At 44.2% G+C, this 22,480-nt stretch overlaps 1 protein-coding gene across 6 annotated transcripts in view; it reads right to left on the bottom strand.

Annotated features, from left to right (window-relative positions):
• Positions 1–2,174: 2,174 nt before the first annotated feature.
• Positions 2,175–22,480, bottom strand: part of TOM2B (tobamovirus multiplication 2B) — a 67,443-nt gene continuing 47,137 nt past the window's right edge. Inside the window, exons 3-4 of one of the 6 annotated variants that reach the window (XM_086815032.1) lie at positions 4,544–4,614; positions 2,175–2,508 (exon numbers count right to left, since the gene is read on the bottom strand). In XM_086815032.1, coding sequence (XP_086671158.1) covers positions 2,190–2,508; positions 4,544–4,614 — 390 coding nt within the window. In that variant the 3' untranslated portion in view covers positions 2,175–2,189. Of the gene's footprint in view, positions 2,509–4,091; positions 4,465–4,543; positions 4,615–22,480 lie in introns of those variants that run through there. The other 5 variants (XM_086815033.1, XM_086815035.1, XM_086815034.1 and 2 more) reach the window with 5 other exon arrangements.

Raw genomic sequence — 22,480 nt, 5'->3', positions numbered from 1 at the left:
ATATGAGACATATATGAGATGCTCACCCTGTAGGCCCATATGGTCGGCGGCCCGCCCATACTGTAGGCGACGGATAGCTTCCTTTACCATCGAGTGGGTAAAGAAGCTAGCTGTGGTGGTAGGTCGAGGCTCCTGTTGGTGGCTGAGGTATAGGTGGCTGCTATGGGACGTGGTATAGGCCCTCTGCGTATGTGTGCCATGTCTGTGGGTCTACAATGGGTGTCGATGTCCGGGGCTCTCGGAAGTGCCGCCATGAGATAGGGCTATCTCTACTCATGAAGAAATGGAAGATCTTTAGCTCCTGTATCTCTGCGAAGGCCCGCCTTTTGCGGCGAGTAAGTCTCCTCATCTCTCTCCTCGACTCCTGCTTTGTGATGGCTCCCAAGGCTCTCTGTATGCGGAGCCGTGAGTATAGGGCTCTGCACTCGTCATCATCATACCATCTGTTCTGGGACATAGTCCCAGATCTCGCAGGCTCTCCTGAGTGGACACGATGTGAGAAGCTCTATAATGCAGTCGTGTGTAGGAGTGATGCCATCTGGGCTGTAATGGTATCCATAGGTGCCACGGGATCCATGAGTAGGAGCCCATCCTCTATTCTGCCAGTGTATATGTATGCCATGTCATGTGTGAAGTAGATGGTAGTGTGTGGCATCGATATGTGGGGGGTTGGTGATACTGGTGATCCGGCTAGTGAAAATGCCAAGTATGTATGATCTGCCCCAATAGGACGAGGTGGGATGGAGAATGAGGTGACAAGCTGTGATGCCTCCAAAGACCCCATAATGTAGTCCACCACCGTGCCTCCCGTTCGTGTATGACCCCCATGTAGGAAGCATGTCAGCCCTCTTGATCCCGGCCACTGTAGCATCCCGTTATAAATAACGAGACGATGCCTGGCTCCCAACTCTAGTAAGTGGTCCCCATAATGTCCTCTGTCTAGTCCAGTGTCCTCTGATGCCCGACTAGCCCCTATCTCCTCTGGATCCACAGGGTGGAGGATCTCCATGCCATCATAGTCATACACCTCACACTGTCTGCTCTGTATGTGAGCATCTACTCCACATGAGGAACCTACATCTCCCCAAGCGGATGGTTCAGCAGCCATATAGCTTTCTCTTTCAGTGTAAACCAATGTAAAGAAGATTTTGAACCAATGTAAAAAGATAAAATTTTGGACAAGATTTTTATCAATGTCTTGAATGTGGTCGATACATTATGTTGCAATGCTTCTTATTACATAGTCGGTTACACTACGTTTCAATGCTTCATATTACATAGTACCGTTGGACCAAGAAAACTACCGTTGGACCAAGAAAACTTACTTATTGGTGATGTCTTTACGTGAAATGGTCCTTTCTTTTCTGCTTGGAACCTGTTTACAAAAATCACAATAATGTGTTAATAATAATGATTAGAAAATAGCAATGAAATACTTGTGTGATTGACATACCTTACAGTCGTTACACTTAAACACATAATTATCAACCACTTATAGGTCGTCCTCATTTGCCAAGTCAGTTCTCACTTGACGTAAGAAAATGTTTTACCTTATATTAAGTATTGTCAAAAGCTTGTATTCAAATGATCTCTAATAGAATCAATGGATTTTCAACATCATCCTCCAAGTCCTCATCAATAGCTTCAAGATTTCCATTCACATTATGCCATCTCATGTAATGAAAGACAAAAATAAAATTCTAAGAGCGAATCATATATTTACAGATAATAGACTTTCTCTGGATTTTGCAAGTAACTCCGTTTTGTTCTTTCACATCCAAGTTTTGATCCAAGAAATTCAAACATTTCTTTGATTTGAAGATAAACGTTGACATTGTTTTTTTAACCTCCTCATCATAAAAGAAGTTAACGAACACATGCAATGACATATACACATTTATTTTCACCTTGCGACTTGCCACATTTGGTCACATACATCTTTGCACGTCTTGATAGATCTTTAACCTATAGCACTCACTTGTTTGTGCAGTTGGTATCCACCATTCTGGACTATCCAATGAAGGAAGAGGTGATGCTTTTAGAGAGCTATAATCTGTAACACTATGAGGTGCCATATAAAACATGTCATAAAAGAAAACTCCTCTCTTTCTTGATATTCTTTTGTATTGCTGCTCACCAATAGAAGCATTAAACACATCGAAGATTCCCACTATACTATCTATTGGTTGCTAATCTACCAAGTTTAAAGAGTAAACATCTATACAGACAAATACAAGACAACTAATGATACAGAGAAAAAAACTCATTACATAGACATAATGTAAAATCATTTCAAAAAAACACCCACATACAGTTTGATTTATAAAGTGGAATGTCATTACGTAAATGTTACAAACGCAACTCGAAGTGCATGTAAGCATGTTGTATAAAGATTTCTTTGATGCTTCTAGCTGTGTCAAGAACTTGAAATCTTTAACTCTGCCTTTGTATGTGCCGATGAACTCATTTGTTATCCTTTTTATCTTCCTCATCTGTAACATAACCCAACTGCCAATAGAGATGGTGGCAGGAATCCACCTTTGATTATCCACATCAAAACTGTCATATATTGTAATAGCTCTAATAGAGGAGGTCAAACACCTAGGTTGTGTGGTTGTCATGGAAAAAGAGAAGGGATAAGCAAATGCAAGAGGAGAGCTAATCTGATATAGAAAAAGGAGAGAAAAGAAGATAACCTCCAAAACGTGCAAAAGTAAATGAGCCAACAGTGACCATAGCTTCCATACGAATTAAGAAATTGACAATATATAGTTCGGTCTAAGTATTTTATTAGACAATTCATATTTCTTTATTAATAATAAATCCTTATAAAGAATATATGAAATATATCTATTATGTTACCAATACTACTAATGATGGGAAGTATATTGTCTCTTATATACCCAGCGATAAGGATCATCAATCAATTTGTTGACTCAACAATATGACCTCTTTTTAAACATATTTGAAGAAAAAAATAGTACACATATTATTGCCAAGTAATTGCAAATTAAAAATTAGCATGGAAATGCTTTTTGAAAGCATTGTGGGCATTCATCAAAAAGGTTTTTGCAATTAACTCGATGAGCTTCTTTAACACTAGTCTTTTTTTTCAAGACATTTTTTATGACTTTTAGAGACATGTAAAAAGCAGTCAATTCTTTTTAGGTACATTGTTTCAAAAATGTTCTAGGCAAATACTCTCAAACCAAGCTCTTAGTTTAAAAAAGCAATCAGGTGCAAAAAAGTTTCAAAACCTAATCATAATTTAACTAACTTATTGTAAAAACTTCTAATTTTAACACACTCCTGGCCTCAGGAATAAGCCCTGATAGTCAAACGGCACTAAGCAAGCACTGGACCACAAATTCCAAGGATTCTAAACAAAGACAAACATGCCAACACAAGAATTAGACTGTCCATTGCTAAAATACTATGTAAAAAATTACTTAAAGGCTTTCTGCATCCACAAGACCCTGATAGTCAAAAGGCACTAGGCCATTGCTAAAAAATACTATGTAAAAAAATACTTAAAAGGCCTGGCAGCTTCTCATCAACAGCAATCCGACATGTTTTGTTAAGTATGTTGTTACGTTTCAGTTTTCCAGCTTCACATTTTGGGTCTCATCAGCCTTCACTATCCTCTATTATATAGAAGCATATTGTGAAACACATTGATGGGTAAATCTGTACAAAACTAATGTGCAACTCTCAATAGCTTTGCAATGCTACATATTAATTCTCTGAACCAATGATGGCATCATTCCCCATCAGAGGAGCCATGTTGCAGCTCAAGCCGTGAAATTTGCTTCCAACTCAGAATTCTGGGAATAAACCTCGTTTTTATACAGGCTTTTCAATGAGCTGGAACAAAAAAACTGCATAATGGGCTCCTCTTCTCTTATAGCCCATGTACATCTTACCTTCTGGGAACTCCTCTAAAAGCAAAGTGCATCTCTTCCCTCAACTACTTCAAGAACACGTCATACTAGCCACCCTAACCTCTTGCACCAAGAAAAATCTCAACTACAAGAAATCAATCTACAAAAGGTTTTCCAGCAAGCATGCAAAACATCGACAAATGCAAAGTATTAAAAAAAACTCACACGGCAAGTAAATTACAGTGCTTTCTTTGCTTTTTAGCAGTACCTTTCGAGTTGGGCATAGAATCCATCCCCCTTTGGTGTTTCCCATGGTCCAATTGCCCTTAGGCTACTCAAGACCTTAAATCTTACATATGAGAACATAAAAGCATGTACATTCAGACTGGAGAAGGATACATACCAACTTCACACCATAAACTTGGCATGGTTATGTTGGGATGAGAAATGCACCACCATGGCAATGTGAGTGAATGTTACATGTATTTAGGAATCTTGCTACTCGTCGCTTTTTGATTTTACTTGTGGCGTTAAGATCTCTTTGCTGTCAAGTAGAGACTTCACTGTCTCTAGTTCAGATAAACTGCAATTGGACTATGTTTTAAAAATCCAATTTCCACATTTTACCATACTTTCAGGGAAAAAATTAATGGAAAATATACCTGACAAGAGCTCTATCCAAGTGTGCATCCAAGGCAGCAATGACACCCGGCATTTGCTCCAGAAGCTGATCCTTGATTTGAACAAAATACACAATAAGATTTTACTGTACAAATGCCAGGAAACAAAATCCTCAACGTGTCACAAGCATATACCAAAGCATTGTATGGTGTGTACTGAAGGTGTGTACTACTCAGTCCACATGTAAGTGGCAAGAACTTGCTGAAGACCGTGGGAACGTGCAAGACATGTGAAAAGGAGCTACCACGATGTGTAATGGAGTGGAGAGAAATGGAGGATGAATGTGGGGTAGCCAATTCAAAAGGGTTGGTTCTCCCGCAACAGGGACATGTATTCTGGAGACCTTGATTATTCAATTAATCAATAACACAATGCAGAAAAAAAAAAAGATGCAAAATTGGTGCCTGTGTATGTATGGTTTGGATCTCTATTCCATACACACGAGATGGGCCTGCCCCCCCTATTATTACCAAAAAGGAAAATCCAGTACAAAGCTTTTGAGGGTACATAGGGGCAACTCTGCCAGAGGTACCAGATTTCCAAGATAACAGAATACAAATATCAACCAGCTCAATGTCAATTTCTCTACCAGTCAACTACCACCAGGCAGGTTCTCCGATTCAATTCCATTGTCAGGCAGGTCTTCGGTTGTGAAACCACTGCCGGCAATCTAGGCAGGCTCCAAATCCTCCCAGTGGCCCAAAATTTGCACTCTCAAGCCAGGTCGACTATCCACCAGGTTTACAAATTCTGTAACAGTTAGTTGGCCACTTCCCATGCTGACTGTTCAGTTGACTGCAGGCACCAAGCCACTGGGAAAGGGCACCGAACCGCAACAAGAGACATCGTAGAGCAAAGGAGGGGCACCGTTATGCAGGTACAATCTCCGTACAGAAAATACAATCAGCAGTATAGTAGCAGTAGCAGAACATGACCATACAGCTGGTACAAATTGCCGTCCAGCAGCAGAATAAGACATACAGCAGCAACAAAATGCTGTACAGTTCAGGTGCAAGATCTTACAGCACTGAGCATGTACAGGCACCATACTACTCTGGTACAGGCTGGTGCATCAGGGATTGTTCTTACACCAAAGTTTGACATCTTCTCTACATCAGAACATCAAGAACTTCATCAAATACACACATCTACTATGGGACTTGTTTACAAACTTGGAGACCTTTTGGTCTAAGATTTGGATATTGGATTCTGGTACTAGCCCGGTCTAAGTCTCTTGTGGGTCATCCTCGTGGTGTGCTCAGCATTGGAGAGCTTGTGCCATCGACACCGACACCAACCCAACCTCGTCATCGACATATTTGTTTGATATTGTATTCATTTGCTTGTATTGGTCTAGCTTGGAAAAGCCCATGGATTGCTCCTGAAATAAATTCTTGAAAGGAACCGGGGCCTGTTCCCCGCTCAGTGTGCTGTACTGTGTAAAACCCCTATACCTCTGTGACTTGCTTGAACACAATGCTAATCAATACACTTAAATACACTAAGATTTGATGGACACTTGCTCAAATACAAGAAGTAAATTGCTGAATTGACAAGAGACACACAATGAGCCAGAACGCCCGACCCCTCCCTCAAATAAAGTATATTGATCTTGGGAGAATCAAGTACATAGTGTCATGGGCATTTCTGACCAGATTTCCATACCAATGCATATGAATACAGTATTGCAAACAAGTGGTTGTCGTTGTAGACTTGCAATCCACACTACCCTCTCAAGTGCCCATGTTCCCTACCATCTGCTCTCTATTGTTCCACCAACACATGGTAGCAACAATCTACAGGAGAGCACGTAGGACAAGAGAACACTACACAGGGTATGTGATCTTGTAATCCGGTTCCTCCCTCCTGCTACTTGCTTCCATATTTAAGCGTAAAAGCTTACCAATAGCAAGTAGAGTCGATGACAGCGGAAGTCTTCGCGATGGAAGTCCTTGGAGTGTTGAGATCTTCGATTTGTCGCCTTTCTTCGCGACAAAAGTCTTCAAGAGGATGAAGGGAACTTGGGAAAGCTTCCCCTATGGTTCAGCTTGAGAAAGGAGGGCTGAAATTAGGGTTTTCAGCAAAAAGACCAAAAATTATAGCAATAAAGAGAGCTGTTTGCTGAATTTCAGTCATTGGGAGTGTGTAGGAGAGTGATTAGCATCCGGAACCACTCTTGGAAGCTTGAAAATCACCTTAGCAAGCTTGGAAATGGAGTTGGGAAGGAGAATGTACAGAAAATGCAACCCAACAGCCCTCATGAAGGAGGCGCCAATCTCTGGAGAGAGGAGAGAGGTGGTGAGTTGTCCACTGTAGGTGGAAGGCAGGTGCTTTGTGGAGCAAGCTAGAGTGGACACATGGCTGGTTACTCCCTTTGTACAAAGGGGATAAGGTCTGGGCGGTAGACATTGGGTTATGTCCACCTCGGGCCATCAATGTGTGTTAACACCCGACTGGTTATAATTTATAAGTGAGTTTTGGTCGCCCAAAATTTTAATGAAGTGTGTACACACTCACTTATAAATTAGTGCTAACTCCTAAGGCTAGGTTTATGACCAATACTTACCACCTATCACATGCCACATAACCATGTCAGCAGACAGTTTCACACGCACGGTTCGCAGGCGGACATCCCCTTACCCGGAACTACACATTGGTCAAGCAAGCATGAAAACAGCATGCAATTTCAATTGCAAGCAAACACATAAAGATGCTATGCAATGCAGCATTGGTATGGACAATCCCCGTTCATGAGACTATACCCAAATAGACGTGCTAAAGCACAGGTGGACCAATTGGGTGGCCAAATGGTGACAACCTCTCTCTCTCTCCCCCTTCTCTCTCTATCTATATCACTTGGACACGTGGTTGAATATATCATTGCACGCTCGGTTGGGCTTACACTAGCCTTGTGCATACATTTAGCAAAGCAACACTTTAGTGTGCTACACTTCCCAAGGCCTCCACGAAGAGCATTCGTCAACATTCAGACAACATATGTGCATCCCTTAGTTTTGGGTTTGCATAGTGATCATCGAAGAGACATTCAAAGGAGCTTGGACACATAGTCACATGAAAACGCGTTTCTGGAGTGAGAAACTCCAAAAAGCAAGAAATGTTTCAAAACATTTCAGAAACTCTTGATTTTTTTTTGTTTCTCCAAAAAAAGAAAACTTTCTCAAAGTTAAAAGTTTCTATTTTTTGGAACTTTCGCAATGCAAAATTATATAGAAAAAATCCGAAACCTTGGCGTTTCTTAGCCAAAGACCGAAACATTTTGCCCCAAAACCTCAAAAACCTCGAAACGTTTCTAGTGACTATGCAGTTGGACAACATATGGTTCAGCCTGCGTTCGGTCAACTTCGTTGTTGCGTTGGGCAGTCCTCAATCATCTTTCATACCCATTGTACAAAGTTCTCCAAAGAAATATAAGCAAATACTCCTACTTGCAAGGGGGAGGAAGAATTTCTTCCATGTCTTGTGTTCCTCTCCTTGGACTGTGCACCTCCATCTAGGACTGAATTAGTGTTTAGCCTTGCTAAGCCTGATGCTCTGATACCAATGTCACATGCAAAAGCTCTGGGAGTCTTCTTTCAGCCCTGAACACCATCTTGGAACAACCTAATGCAAAACGCAAGCAAGAGAGATGGAGAGAAGAGAGAAATGAAATGAAATGATATATTAACGTCTTCAAAAGGCCAAAATGACCTATGAGACCAAAAAGGTTGCAACAATTGGTGGATCTGATACAATGTCTGTGTAAGAAAAGCTAAAACAACTAAACAACTAACTGAAACTGAAACAACTACTATGAGGAAAAGTAAGGTACTAGGAGCTCCTAATGGATAACATCTGGGAAGGAAAACTCCAACAACAAAGGTAAGCATCATATACATCACTATCCAAAGATGTCTCTCATCGGTCGATGGCGGATATCCTCATAGTTGTTTCTTGTACCGGTACGAATGGGTTCGTACGGTACGATATCGTGCGGTATCGTACGGTACGAGTTCCCCCCCCTCCCCAAAGAAAAAAAAATTCCAAATGCTTAAAAAAAATATAGAAACCCTGCTTAACGAAGATCCCAAATGCTCGCAGTACTTTGCAACTTTTGTGTCCACCATATGGGGTTGTTGAGAGACCTAAAAAATCTGGCGAGGTAGACTAGTAGTGTACACTTGATTGGTAGGATGAGAGAATCTTGCTACATCACTTGGAGATCCCTGGTATAGGTAGGCTAGACAGTTAGATTCTCAAGTTATGTACGAGGGAGAAGATTTGGACATGGCCATTTTGATCTAGAGAGGAGTCCCTAAACCTATCACCCTAGATGCACTGCTCGTATTTGTGCAAGGACGGTCCCTTAGTCATAAACGCTACACTGGGAGACCTTTGGTATTGCATTACCCATCCAAGTTCTTTTTTGGAGACAATCGGGAGATCCAACTTGGAGAGACACATATCCATGTTCTGGTTCCTCAAGCACTGTAGACTCCTCCCCTCCCAACCTTCCCTCACATTCAAGCTTGAAGCTCCATAGGTTGTAAGTGTAAAAAATAAAAACCGTATTTTATCGTACGGTATCCAAAATTTTCATATCATACCAAAAATTCCCGTACGGTATCGTATTTTCGTACCGTGACAACTATGGATATCCTCAATGTCGTCCATGGTGAGTACTCTGACTGGACGTCTCCCATGCCGTGCTAGTATGGTCCTGATCCTCTCTTGTAGTCTCCGCCGGTGTCGAGATGGGCCTCTCATCTTGGGGCGCTTGGACCGCCCCAACTCTATAGCCCGATCAATCAGTGTACCTCTGGTGCGGCTATACTCTAGGGCTAGCTGCAATGCCTGCTAGCCTGACTGCTCAATCTCTGGTCGAAAGAAGTCTATAATCTGCCGCTGTAGGTGTCTCTCCCTCTCTGATCCCCTCCCCAAAGACCCTCTCTATGTCTACGCAGCTCCAACAAGTATAATCCGAGGCATCTCTGATCCTGGTATCTCATGACTCTGGAAAGTGGTCCGAAACCCTCTCTGAACAGGCAGTGAAAACGGCCTCGTATCTCATAATATACTAGACAGTGACATATGTAATGTAACTCTGTCTCTGGCTCCATCTGGCACAACTGACAAATCTTGGCCTCAACTGGTACTCCTCTGAATCTGCCAGTCTCAATCTCTAGCTAGTGTGAGGATGTGCGCATCTGACCAATAGCACACCGTACCCCATGAGAAAGATGAGTATCCATGTAGCTGGGTCTAATCACAAACCCATCCTCCGTGAGCTGGAGAAGATGATCTCTATAAAGCCATCTTCGTACCAAGCTCGTGTGTCGGCTGTATCCATGTCCTCCTAGTGTCCAGCTGAGTCAAGTCCTGCCTGATAAGTCTGGTAATCTCTGCCCGTGTGAGAGAGAGGGAGGGTGCATCCAAGGAGTACTGAAATGGAGGTAGCCTGTCCATACTAAAGTCATGCAGTTGGAACCAAGCTGTCATTTGTGCATACCAACATGATCCGTCTCCCTGTGATACCAACTGTCGTGAAGACTACAGGGCTAAGCGAGCATATCTGTCTCTAGGGAGAGCCCAAGTGCTATGTATAAAGGAGACTGATCGAGTGAGTGCCTCTACTACCAATGGGGGGGCAGCCATCTCTGCACGGATAATATCATGTGGTACGGAGAGAGAGATAGCTGAGTTTTAGTATATTCTACAGTACAAAAAGGTGTACAAATCCTGCAAGCCATAGGCTGCCATCAAAAGCTGGTATCTTCACCTAATCTAATCCTAAGTCTATCACTCAGTCCATGTAGGACTGAATGAATGTCAACAATGAGCAATGATGCCTTATATAGGCCTTTGAAATCCCCTATAGACTGGCCGACCTGCTATCGGCCAGATCCTGGACAAATATTCCCTGAAATGTTGCAGCCGACAGAACATACTTCATCATAAACTGGCCGACAGCCTCCTGTGCCCCTACACAAGGTACTCCTGACCATATTCGCAGCACAAGCTCGAAAATCTGGTCCAAGTCTTGTTCTTTATCTGTTGCCTTTCAAGGATTAGCCCTTGGGATCAGCATGTACATGTCTTGCACATGACACATCTACATGTACTTATATGCTGAATTCTCCAAGTGGATAAGAGGATTGACACATGCAAACGCTCTAAGAGGATTGACACATGCCTCCTGTGCCCCTCCACAAGGTACTCCTAACCATATTCGCAGCACAAGCTCCAAAATCTGGTCCAAGTCTTGTTCTTTATCTGTTGCCTTTCAAGGATTAGCCCTTGGAATCAGCATGTACATGTCTTGCACATGACACATCTACATGTACTTATATGCTGAATTCTCCAAGACACATGCAAACGCTCTAAGAGGATTGACACATGCCTCCTGTGCCCCTCCACAAGGTACTCCTGACCATTTTCGCAGCACAAGCTCCAAAATCTGGTCCAAGTCTTGTTCTTTATCTATTGCCTTTCAAGGATTAGCCCTTGGGATCAGCATGTACATGTCTTGCACATGACACATCTACGTGTACTTATATGCTGAATTCTCCAAGTGGATAAGAGGATTGACACATGCAAACGCTCTAAGGCTTGGAGACTAACCTACGTAGCTCATGCCTGACATGTCCCGGACTAGGGCTCACAATGGGGCCACGACATACAACAAAATGTTCATGAAAAGGGTAATCCTACTATACAAATGTTGCATTGATGTAGAGCCAGTGTGTCACATAGCACTCCAATGCAGAGTGCATGTGACAAGGTATATTCCAATGGAACCCAAGTTGGTTCTAGATCAACGTATTAGACGGTCTCGGCATACCATCTACTCAGAGTACTCGATCAAATGGAAAGGAAGGTCTGAGGTCGAGGCTACATGGGAGAAGTCAATGCGTAGTCTAAAGAGTCGCTTCCCTGGATTTATTATCGAGGACATTAATGGTTCTTAAGGGGGGAAAGTATGTTATGTCCCAAGGCTAACCAAGGTTAAGACATTCACCGTTTCACGTTAGGTTAACCATAGCCTATGGGTAAGCCATCTTAGGTGGGGGTAAGTAGCTATTATGAGACTGTGAAAATGGCATTTTTCCTAGTCCTAAAAAGGGGATTTTATTTGGTTTATTTGGTTTTATTTGGATTTTGGGTCTTGTGCTACTGGCCGACAGCCCCTGCACAGGACCAACCAACAGCCCACTCCATATATATAGCATTGCTTTATCATTCAGCAATTACCACATCGTTGACCACATCATACCTCACCGCCGCCATCTGCTACTGCTGCCGGCAACACTTCTACATCAGATTATCATCATCAGTCCCAACGTTTTCTCCTGCAGCAGATCACATCTTGGGACAGCAGCCCTCTCACAGCTCAGGACAGCACCCTCGCCACCAAAGCCTACACCACTTGGGACGGCAGCCCTCTCTGCTCCTCACCACCACTCAAGTATTGCAGCACCCTCGTCACCATAGCCTGCACCACTCGGGAGGGCAGCCCTCTCTGCTCTTCATCACCCCTCAAGTACCACAGCACCCTTGTCACCGTAGCGTGCACCACTTCACCTTCCGCTACCCACTATCTACCACCTTAGAGTGCCTCTGCATCCACCGACGTGAGCCTTCGACACACCGACCACCACTCGGAGCGTCTTTGCCTCACATCGACGCGAGCCTTCGTCATCAACCGTGCTTCAGCTCCGACATTGTCTTTGCTTCTACACCGATCTACTACTCATAGTCACCTCACAACAGAGGGCCTCTTGTACATGATTTCGTTCACCATCATACATACACTCATTCACCCATTTCATGTTATGTTGATTTGCTCTGATCTCTCGTACATCTGGTCCTTTCGTCCTTTTGCCCTCACATGGTATCAGAGCTATCGTGAGCAAAGGGATCGAAGACCTCAAGAGCACACGGCATGGATCGTCTACCTGCTATTCCGGAGAACCAACTTTTCTCACCAGAAGTTGATTCTCCCTACTCTAATATGGACCACACAACGGATGGGACTTCTGTTGGGGGGACTCTCACACAGCAATGCTTCCTTCAGATTAGGGTTAGATGCAAGGAGAAGAAGCTCACACAAAAGAGAGAGAGAAAGAAAGAAAGAAAGAAAGAAAGTTATATTAACGTCCACAGGAGGCCGAATCCGACCTATGGGACAGATCAGGTACATCCATTTACATTCCACTTTGGGTATCAATGCCAAAGGGGCATAAAACTGAAAAAAAAATAACTCAAAATGAACTCTTAAGACTCTTAAGAGTTTAAATTACAATGGGTTCTATTGCATCTAGTTCGAAATTGAGGTTCAAAATAAAAATAGCTATATTTCATCCATGGATGGATTTGCTCTTGAGGGGGGTGGGGTGCGGAATTCTTTAATGATTGCTTGTCCTCCTCTGTATATTGCCCATTTGCCATTCTTTCTTGCTTCTTTAACTTTATTCAGCTCTGCCGATTTGCTCTTGAGTTGTAGCGGGGTGAGTTCATCAGCTATCCATACCTTTGTCCCTTGGAGAGACCTTGTTTGCTTCATCACTGTTATTTTCTCATTGTTGTCCATATAGGAGACTTTTGCCTGTGTACCCTTTACTATAATAGAGATAGGGTCTCCTAAGTCCACGAAGGGGACTACTTTGCTCAGTTGTGCTGTAAGTACATCTGTATCTAATATATAGTCTTCTCGAAGCTCTTGAGCTATGTCTGCCCTATCCCAGCCTTGAGGAAGACCACCGACTCTGATTACCTTTTTGTTACTTTCCATTCGTTCCTTTTCTTTGACTGCTGATATGACTTCTTTAACAAAATCTTGTGAGTTAACTGAATTTACCTTTGAAACATGGTTTGTCGTTTCTGTTTGTAGTGTTGTAGGTATGGGTCCTTCTCGTGCTTCCTCTTGCTTCGTCTTCATGGCTTGCACTTGCACTTTCAGTTCGTTGATTTGTTCATCTTTCTTGATAGTCTCGTGTTTCAGTGCTGCTAATTCTCCCTGGAGTTTCTTCAGTTCTTGCATGAGGTAGGCTTCCCATGGTGTCGGCTTGCTCAAGGGTGGAGGAATGGGCGGTAATCGTGAAGCGGTGACTGAGGCAAAAGACTTCTTACTTTCCATGTGTTGCTGCTGATAAAGGAGAGGGCTGTTGGTGGAACGAGTCCCCCCTCAAGGGTACCCTCTCCCCTTTGGGGGAGACTCAAAAAATGCGACCTACAAGATGCTCAGCTCCAGGTGTAGGGGAGAGTTATGTTGCTGCCTTGGGGGCCTGAGCAAGGGTGGGTGGGGAAAAGGGAAGCGAGGAGAGAGAAGGCGAACTGGGCGAACCTGCAGGCAGAGAGAGAGAGAGAGAGCTAGACACAAAATGTGTGGTGATCACAAAATGCAAGTCAACCCTTGCATGTGAGTCACATCCATATAATATAGAAGTACAAAAGTTATATGGATAGAGTGTCCTTTCACACTTGATATCCAAGGGGAAAAACCACATGGAAAGCCCTGTTCACACGTAGCGCTACCATAAGCGAGCATATGCCTACAAATCCCCCCTTAGTGAAAGTGTGAGCCTGTACAAGGTAGCAGACCACTCTCTGTATGAGAGTAAGCCCACTGCCAGGCAACCAAATGTCCTGTGCAAAATTTTTTTGCCTACAACCTAAAGCAAGTATAAACCTACACCAGATTTTCCAATTACACACAATGTGTATACATATGTGACAAATTGCCGTTGTAATCCCCAATTACATGCTCCAAACTGAAAAGCCCCAATATTTATGCACTGCAATTGCTTCAATGTGCAATCAATTGCCCAATTTTCACAAAAGCCCCAAATTTTTGCAACTACAAGAGGCTTAATTTGCTGATTTTGCACTTAATTTGAAAAACCACCCAAATTCCAACCAAAGCATATTCAATTTTTGGCAATTCTGCATCAAAAATTGACGTCTACATATGGTGCTTTCTGTAATTTTCCATGCAAAGGGGAATTTTGCCAAACGTCCAAAATTCTCTGAACCTGCACTAGAATGTCTGCAGCAAATTTTTTTATTTTTTATTTTTTGAAATAAAAATACCTGCAAGTGACCCGCTTGAGATGACCAGGTACAAAAGGCGAGTGGAGTTGCAGAGTTGTTGCAGCAGAAGGTGGGACCACAAGTGTGGAGGTGGCGGGACCCAAAAGTAGGGCTGAAGGTGGCAGGACTTTGAAGCTGGCGGTGGCGAGACCCGGAAGCAAGGCTAAAGGTGTCGGGACTTTGAATGTCACCAATTGGCCGACCATTTGGTCCATCTCTAGATTTTGCGTCTCGTTCACTTGAGGCCAAGCCGGTGTCTCATGTGAAGAGGCCAGTATTTTGCTTACATGGACGGGAGCCAGACTGGTGCCACCCGTGTGTTAGCAGGATGGTGTCGTATGGACGGGAGCCAGACTAGTGCCACCCGTGTATGACCTGGACTGTGTTCGACCCATGGGATTGTCACGCCATGGAAGAGCCAGTATTCGTGCCGTGTCTTGCCTATGGGACTGTCACACCATAGGGAGGCTCGTGCCTGGAACTGTGTCTTACCTATGGGACTGTCACTCCATAGGAAGACCAGGTTTTTATATTTTACGTTGTGCCAGTTTTGTGCCGACAGATATTTTGTACTTGTTCCATGAACGGGAGATATGTCCATGTTACTTTTTGCACATGCACACATGTTCTGCATGTTTGAAACTGTTTTCGCATGACTTGTATTTTTGTGTTTGCCTGCTTGACGTGTTACTTACTGAGCGGGGACGCCTGCCAGTGAGTCGTGAAGTCTGCTCTGTCTTCTGACGAGTTTTAGTGCATGTGAACAGGTGGTAAGTATATGGCACATGTTATTTTAATATTTCATATTCTAACCTTTTGTTTTTGAAGGTTAAATGTTCACATTCATTTAAAAGTGGACACCCCCTTTGGGCACCCACTTAGGGGCCAAGGTGGGGAGCCCCACTTAAGTGTGTGGGGGTGGGTGCATGGGCACCTACCCAACCCACCTTGGAACTGGCCACCCACATGCAATCGTGGGGAGCCAGCCAAGTACCATGCGTTAACTCCACCTTAAGTTTTATAAAAAAAAGTCTTCTCCTCCAAGCGTAGACATCACCCACTTCCACCATCTTCGTGGAGATAAAGAACCGGCGACCATCATCTCTGCGCATGTTTCCAAAAAGCGACTATTGAACTGCTGCGCTCCCTTCTCCAATAGGCGACTGCCTCTCATACAGGCGGCTGCCCATCATCTACACTTCACAGGCTGCGCCTGTATTACCTGCAGGCTGCCCCTCCTCATGGCAACCTAGGCGCCTATATCACCTCCTCTCCTACAGGTGGGCTGCACAGGCTGCAGCCAGTCATAACTGAACTGCACACCCAGCAGGCTGCTTTCTCTTCGCCTGGTAACACTGCAGGCGACTGTGTGTGAGCTCCTTCAGGGCATCTTCTCTGCAACCAGGTGTCTGTGTACAGCAGCCAGGCGCCTACTATTCATCAGGTGGCTACACCACAAACTGATGGCTGTACTTGCTACAGGCGGCTGACTGCCTCTTCCATACAAGCTGTGTTACCTCTTCATACAGCCAACTGTGTGCTTCACCTCCAGCAGATTATACGCCAGGCGATTTTCTCTTCAAAGTGGTGGTTATTACTCTATTTCCCTCCTCCACAAGAAGGTGGCTATGTCCTACACAGCAGGTGGCTAATTTCCTTGGTAGGCGATCGTGCCTCCTTTCCATAGGCAGCGTCTTCCGTCTTCAAGTGGCTACAACTGGTGATTCTCTCAAGTAACTGCACACATGGGTATTGGATTTCCTTCTGCCATCCACAAGTAAGTGAATGTTCAGATTTAAATAAAGTACTTTGTGTTAAATCTGATAAGGGATTCATTCCCCTGGGTAACACCCGTTCGGTGCCGGGTAGTCCAAGCTCAATTGGAGAACCTCGGTCCAAAGGTGCTGAGATCGGGAGAGCCAGGCGTTAGTACGAGAGCGCCTGTTTGTGCGTGGTCTCGGAACACCAGTCAGGCGCTCTCCGCGGAGTCCAGTGAAAGCACAGGACCGTAGAGACTGGACCACGCTAGTGGTCGTTCTGCTTCAAGCATCTACATCGAATTTCGACTTCGAGCCTATTTGTTTGGTACTGTTTTCATATGTACATGGACATCATGTGGTTCTTGGAACCCATGGAGCATTGTATTTGTTAAATACTCCCAATAAATATATCATATATTGAGGGGGGGGTCGGCCCGTTCCGGCCCCAGTGCTGGTGTCCATCTTTCCATTTCATTTTCATTTCAATTTCAAGTTATTTTAAGTTGTCCATTTCAAGGGGGAGCTGCTGTGAAGTTTGATACATTCAGTGGGGCCAAAGATAAACTAAAGGCACTCACCTTTTTACAGCATTTTTCTGGTGGGAATTACACAGAGTCCTCTAAGGTGAGGAAAGCTGCCACTTTTCTCAAGGGCAATGCTTTGCAGTGGTGGTCTACTCTTCTTTTGCAGGGCATAGCACCTACTACTTGGGTACAATTTAAACAGGTCTTCTCTTCCGTATGGATGTTATGACTGCATGGCACAAGTTGGATGCTTCAAAATGTGAAAATTTGGAAGATTATAACAAGAAGTTTTGGGAAGCTTTACTCCCAGTGACTTCTTACCGTGCAGTGCCTTTGTCTGCGCAGGTAGAGAAGTATTGTTGTGGGCTGCCCAAAGAGGTGCGTGATTATTGTATCAAGACTCGAGTAACGAACATGTCACAGATGATAGAGAATGCTATGACAGCTAATGCGTTACTCACTGGAGGATCATCTGGGTTTAAAGGAAGTAAGAACTCGAGCAAGAAAGCTGAAAAATCTGGGCATGCTTCTCGTGATGCTAAAGGGTCTTCAGAGACGAGGTATAAGAAGTTGCCAATGCCCAAGAGAACTTCTGAGGAAAGACAGGCTTTGAGAGATGCTCGGAAATGTTTTTACTGTACTGAAGAGGGACATATGTCATTTAATTGTCCCAAGAGAAAGTCCCAAAAGGACTCTGACAATAAAGGAGAGCCCAAGTCAAAGAAACCAAAATCTTCTGCAGGGTTAGTTCCTAATCTTGTGGGGGAACATCCAGGTGGTGAGGAGACAGAGTTGTGCAGGGCATGGGGCAAAGTGAGAGATCAGAATACTTTGATATTCTTTGACACAAGTGCTAGAGCCAACTTCATTTCACCAGATTTGGCTGGCCGATTGGGGATTCGTGCAGAGGAAATGGGGCCGTTATATGAGGCTAACATGGCTTGTCCAGGGTATTCAGAACCCGTCACTCCTATCATTGGGAAGCTTCGGCTTCATTTACAGGGTTATGTGGACAGCGAAGAGTTTTTCATCATGCCTCTGGATGGCTGTGATGTTTTGTTGGGTATGCCATGGTGCCACAGAGTACATGCGGTGGTGGACACATACAATAGGAAAATCACTCTGACTCATAGAGAGAAAGAGCATGTTTTGGATGTAAAACTTAAAGGGGAATCTGTTCCTATTGTATCCGCTTCGGCAATTTCATCAGTAATGAAAAAGCATCTTTCCGCGTACTTGATTTATGTAAAGGATGCACAGGATGATGAGTCTAAGTCTAATTTGTCTATGTTAGATAAGGACAGGACTGATTTCTTATGTGGGCTCCAAGATTGTTTTTCCGAGTCATTACCAGGAGAACTTCCTCCTGAGAGGCCAGAAGATCATGCCATTGATCTAATTCCTGGTAGTACTCCACCAAATAGACCGCCGTACCGTGTTAGTGCAGCCCAACAGGAAGAAATTATGAGTCAGGTGCAGGAGCTTTTGAATAAAGGGTTGATACAGCCTAGCTCATCACCCTTTTGCTCACCTGTACTCTTAGTGCAAAAGAAGGATGGTTCTTGGCACATGTGTATTGACTACAGGGCGTTGAACAAGAATACCATTAAGAATCGATTTCCCATACCGAGGATCGATGACATTTTGGACCGCTTACAGGGCTCCACAGTCTTTAGTCACATTGACTTGAAAAGCGGGTATCATCAGATACGAATTAGACCCGAGGATGTGCACAAGACAGCATTCTGAACCATGTTTGGGTTGTATGAGTTCTTGGTTATGCCCTTTGGTTTGACAAATGCACTTGCCACATTAAACAGAATGATGGACAGGATTTTGAGGCCTCATAGAGCGTTTGTGGGCACATTCTTTGATGATATGATTGTGCATTCACAAACTGAGGAAGAGCATAGAAGGCATTTGGCCATTGTGTTTGCAGAACTCAGGAACTATAGGCTGGTTGTTAATGGCAAAAAGAGTGAATTCTTTTTGCAAGAGATACATTTCTTGGGGCATATTGTGTCTAAGCATGGAGTCCGTATGGATCCAGCAAAGGTGGAAGCAATTCTTAATCGGCCAGATTTGAGGACCGTGCATGATGTACGCAGCTTTCTAGGAATGTGTTCCTATTACAGGCGGTACATACGGTACTTTGCTGAAATTGCTTCGCCTCTTCATGCCTTGACAAAGAAGGCAACTCCGTTTAGATGGGCTGATCGGGAAATTACAGCATTCAAAAAGCTCAAAGAAAAGCTTACTTCGGATCCAGTATTGGTGTTACCGGACCTCCAAAAGGCTTTTGTTGTCCAATGTGATGCATGCGGAAGTAGCATTGGGGCAGTTCTCATGCAAGAGGGACATGTGATAGCCTATGAGAGTAGAATATTGCAAGATGCCGAGAAGCATTTACAGGTTTATGAGAAAGAGATGTTGGCTGTAATTCACGCTCTTTCTACATGGAAACACTACTTGCTTGGGGCTGATTTCATTGTGCAGACAGATCATCAGACCTTGCGTTATTTCCTCACGCAAACTAAGCTTTCAGAGAAGCATATGTTTTGGGCAAACTTTTTGTCTATGTTTCACTTTCAGATTGTGCATGTGGAAGGCAAAAAGAATGTAGTGGCAGATGCTTTGTCACGCAAGCCACAGGTCTCCGCAGTTTCACTTGCTTATCATCATGAGCTTGATGAAATGAAAGAGCAGTATGCCCATGATGAGGACTTTGGCAGGTTATATGATTAGATGTCTGAGGGTCAGCGGCATGAGCATTACACTCTCAGAGATGGATTTTTATTGATGCATGGCAGACTGTGTGTTACCAGGCCATTGCGCCTCAAGGTTATGATTGAAAGTCATGCTCCACCGTATGCAGGTCATAGAGGTATTGACGCCACGGTAAAAGCAGTGGAGACTTTCTTTTATTGGCCAACCTTGAGAAGAGATGTTGATGCCTTTGTGAGGCAATGCATCGTATGTCACAAGGTAAAGTTTGACCGTCAAAAGACACCAGGGTTACTACAGCCTTTACCTATTCCAGATAGACCTTGGGAGAGCATTGCCATGGATTTTATATTTGATCTTCCATGGACACAAACGGGCAATGATGGCATTTGGACTATCATATGCAGGTTCAGTAAGTAGGCCCATTTCATTCCCGTGCGTAAGACGATCAAAGTGGATCATATGGTGAAGTTGTTCATGGCGAACATCTTCAAGTATATGGCTTGCCTACGTCTATCATTAGTGTCATGGCCCTGTGAAAATGGAGCAGGACAAGTGTGGGCATGGTGGTTGCAGGGTCAGAATATTTTATGATTCACATGGGGGGTGCCCGGACAGAGTTTAAGATGTGTGGACATCCCTAGGTGTGAAGGGGGGAACTAGAAACATTAAGTTTTAATGTTTATTGGAGTTTGCCCCTAGGCCTTAGTGGCCCTAGGAACTTATTAAAGTTGGGGCCCTAGGGATTAAATTGGGGAGGAGTTTTCTCTCTCTTCTCTCTCTCTCTTCCCTTTTTGGGGAATCGTGTAGCAAAAGAGGATTTTCCTTCATGCGCTTGAATTCTAGCGTGGAAAAGCTCAAGAGGAGGAAGGCGGCTGTTTTTCTGTGTGCTGCTGCTGATTTTCTGAGTGTAGATCAGCCGTACAGCACTGTACGGCCAGATCTGTGTAAGCACTCTCTTTCTCTCTCTAGCACAGGCGGCGGGTCTTCTTCTCTCTGCTGGATTCTCTGCGCACAGGGTCTGGACAGACTGTACCAGCAGGTACAACAGCCCGTACCCTACTGTACGACTGCCGTACAGTGTACGGACAGTCAAGTACAGCAAGTACAGTTGCTGCAGGCTGCTGCAGGTGGTGCAAACAGGTGCTGGACAGACTGTTTACTCTGATTCAGGCAAGTACAAGAGTGGACAGCCGGCTGTTTGTGCAAGTACAACTCCTGGCACGTATCCCGAGGCGGTACAGACGGGTACAGTGCTGATTTTCAGATCTGTATTTTCAAGGACAGCATAGGAGTGAGCATCAGGAGGAGGATACAGGCAAGTGCAAGCACATGTGTGAAGCAGGGTTGTGGATTCAAGTGCCTGCAAGCACAGATTGGTGCTGTTGCTTCCTCCAGTGTTGTTTCACGAGTTGAACTTGGTAAGCTCTGTTTCTGTTCATCTATCTCTCTTTCTATTGCTTGATGTCTGTTGCAGATATGTGTTATCTGGCCCCTTGTGAGAGGAGGGGTATGGCAGATTGACAAGGGATTAAGACAGAGATTGGACATCACATGTATGTTTGAGCTGAGAGGATGTATCATGCACTTCAGTTATGCCAGATGTATGCCCATGGCTGGCCTGCTTAGTGATCTTGGCTGATCAGAGGGAGGCACAGTGTGTTGCTTGAGGACACAGATCTGTGTGCATAGATCCTCTATGCTGAGAAGGATTTGTGGGCCGTCAGATTGGACTTACAGGTGTAAACTCTTGGCTGGTCTTTGTGTTGTACTCAGCCATCCATATTATTTTAATTGAATAAAGAAATACCGCAAGGGGCGCCAAGCTTTGGGGCCAACAGGTGTCGCTGTGTTTTCAGATTTGGGCACTCTAGCTCCAATCTGTGTTTTGTTTCTCATCTAGACTACAAGTGGACGGGTGATTGCTCCTACCGCACTCTGGTTTTCTATCAGAGGCCGGTTTCAAGGTTCCGTTGCCGGGACCAATCATCAACTTTCTGAAGGGGGTGAGCTCGTGGTTGCTTTGAAGAAAGCCATCGCTGAAAATTCAGCAATCATGTCTGATACAGAGGAAGAGTACTTCTATCATGAAGAAGAAGAGCAAGAGACTTCTCCTGAAAGAGATGTATCTGAGGATATTTTTGCAGGAGAACAGGCTGCAGATGTTGAGCCTTATGAGGATGTAACACAGCCAGAAGATGTGCATGGTAAAGAGGATGATGATGCTCGGTTCAAAGATCGCTTGGCTAGTGTTATGGATACTTTTATGCAGCTCACTCAAAGCGAGAGATTTGCTGAATTTTTGAGATCTCGCACAGAGCCCCGCACAGAGCCCCAGAAAAAGAAGAAGAAGGTTCGTTCGAAGAATCTTCCTCAGGGTCATAGTGGTGCCATCCCACAGGAACCATCTTTTGGCCAGTTTCCGAATATGCAGCATGCTTATGGTGCAAACTCTCAGAGTTCCTTCTATGGACAGCCACCTATTCCTCAGCAGAACATGCATCCAGGTTATTTTGGTGGTGGCTCGGTGTTTCAATCCATGACTGGGGGTTACCCTCAGGGAGGCATGGGTATGTATGGGCCTTTTGGAGCCAATTTTCAGCCTGGCATGCAGGGGAATATGTATGGTGGTATGCAGTCCGGTATGGCTGGAAATATGTTTGCAGGCATGCAACCTGGGATGCAAGGCAATATGTTTGGTGGCATGCAGCCAGGTATGCATAGTGGAATGTATGGAAACATGGCTGGAATGTATGGTATGCCTGGCATGGGAATGGGAAATGTTGACCCAATGATGGGTATGAATGTTGGGGGCAGCAATCTC

This window comes from Cibotium barometz, chromosome 20, assembly GCF_041138505.1.
Source record: "Cibotium barometz isolate CiBa-2024 chromosome 20, ASM4113850v1, whole genome shotgun sequence".
NCBI classification, from domain to species: domain Eukaryota; kingdom Viridiplantae; phylum Streptophyta; class Polypodiopsida; order Cyatheales; family Cibotiaceae; genus Cibotium; species Cibotium barometz.
The sequence above is the reverse complement of the archived record's forward strand: the minus strand, read 5'-3'. Positions and strand labels throughout refer to the sequence as shown.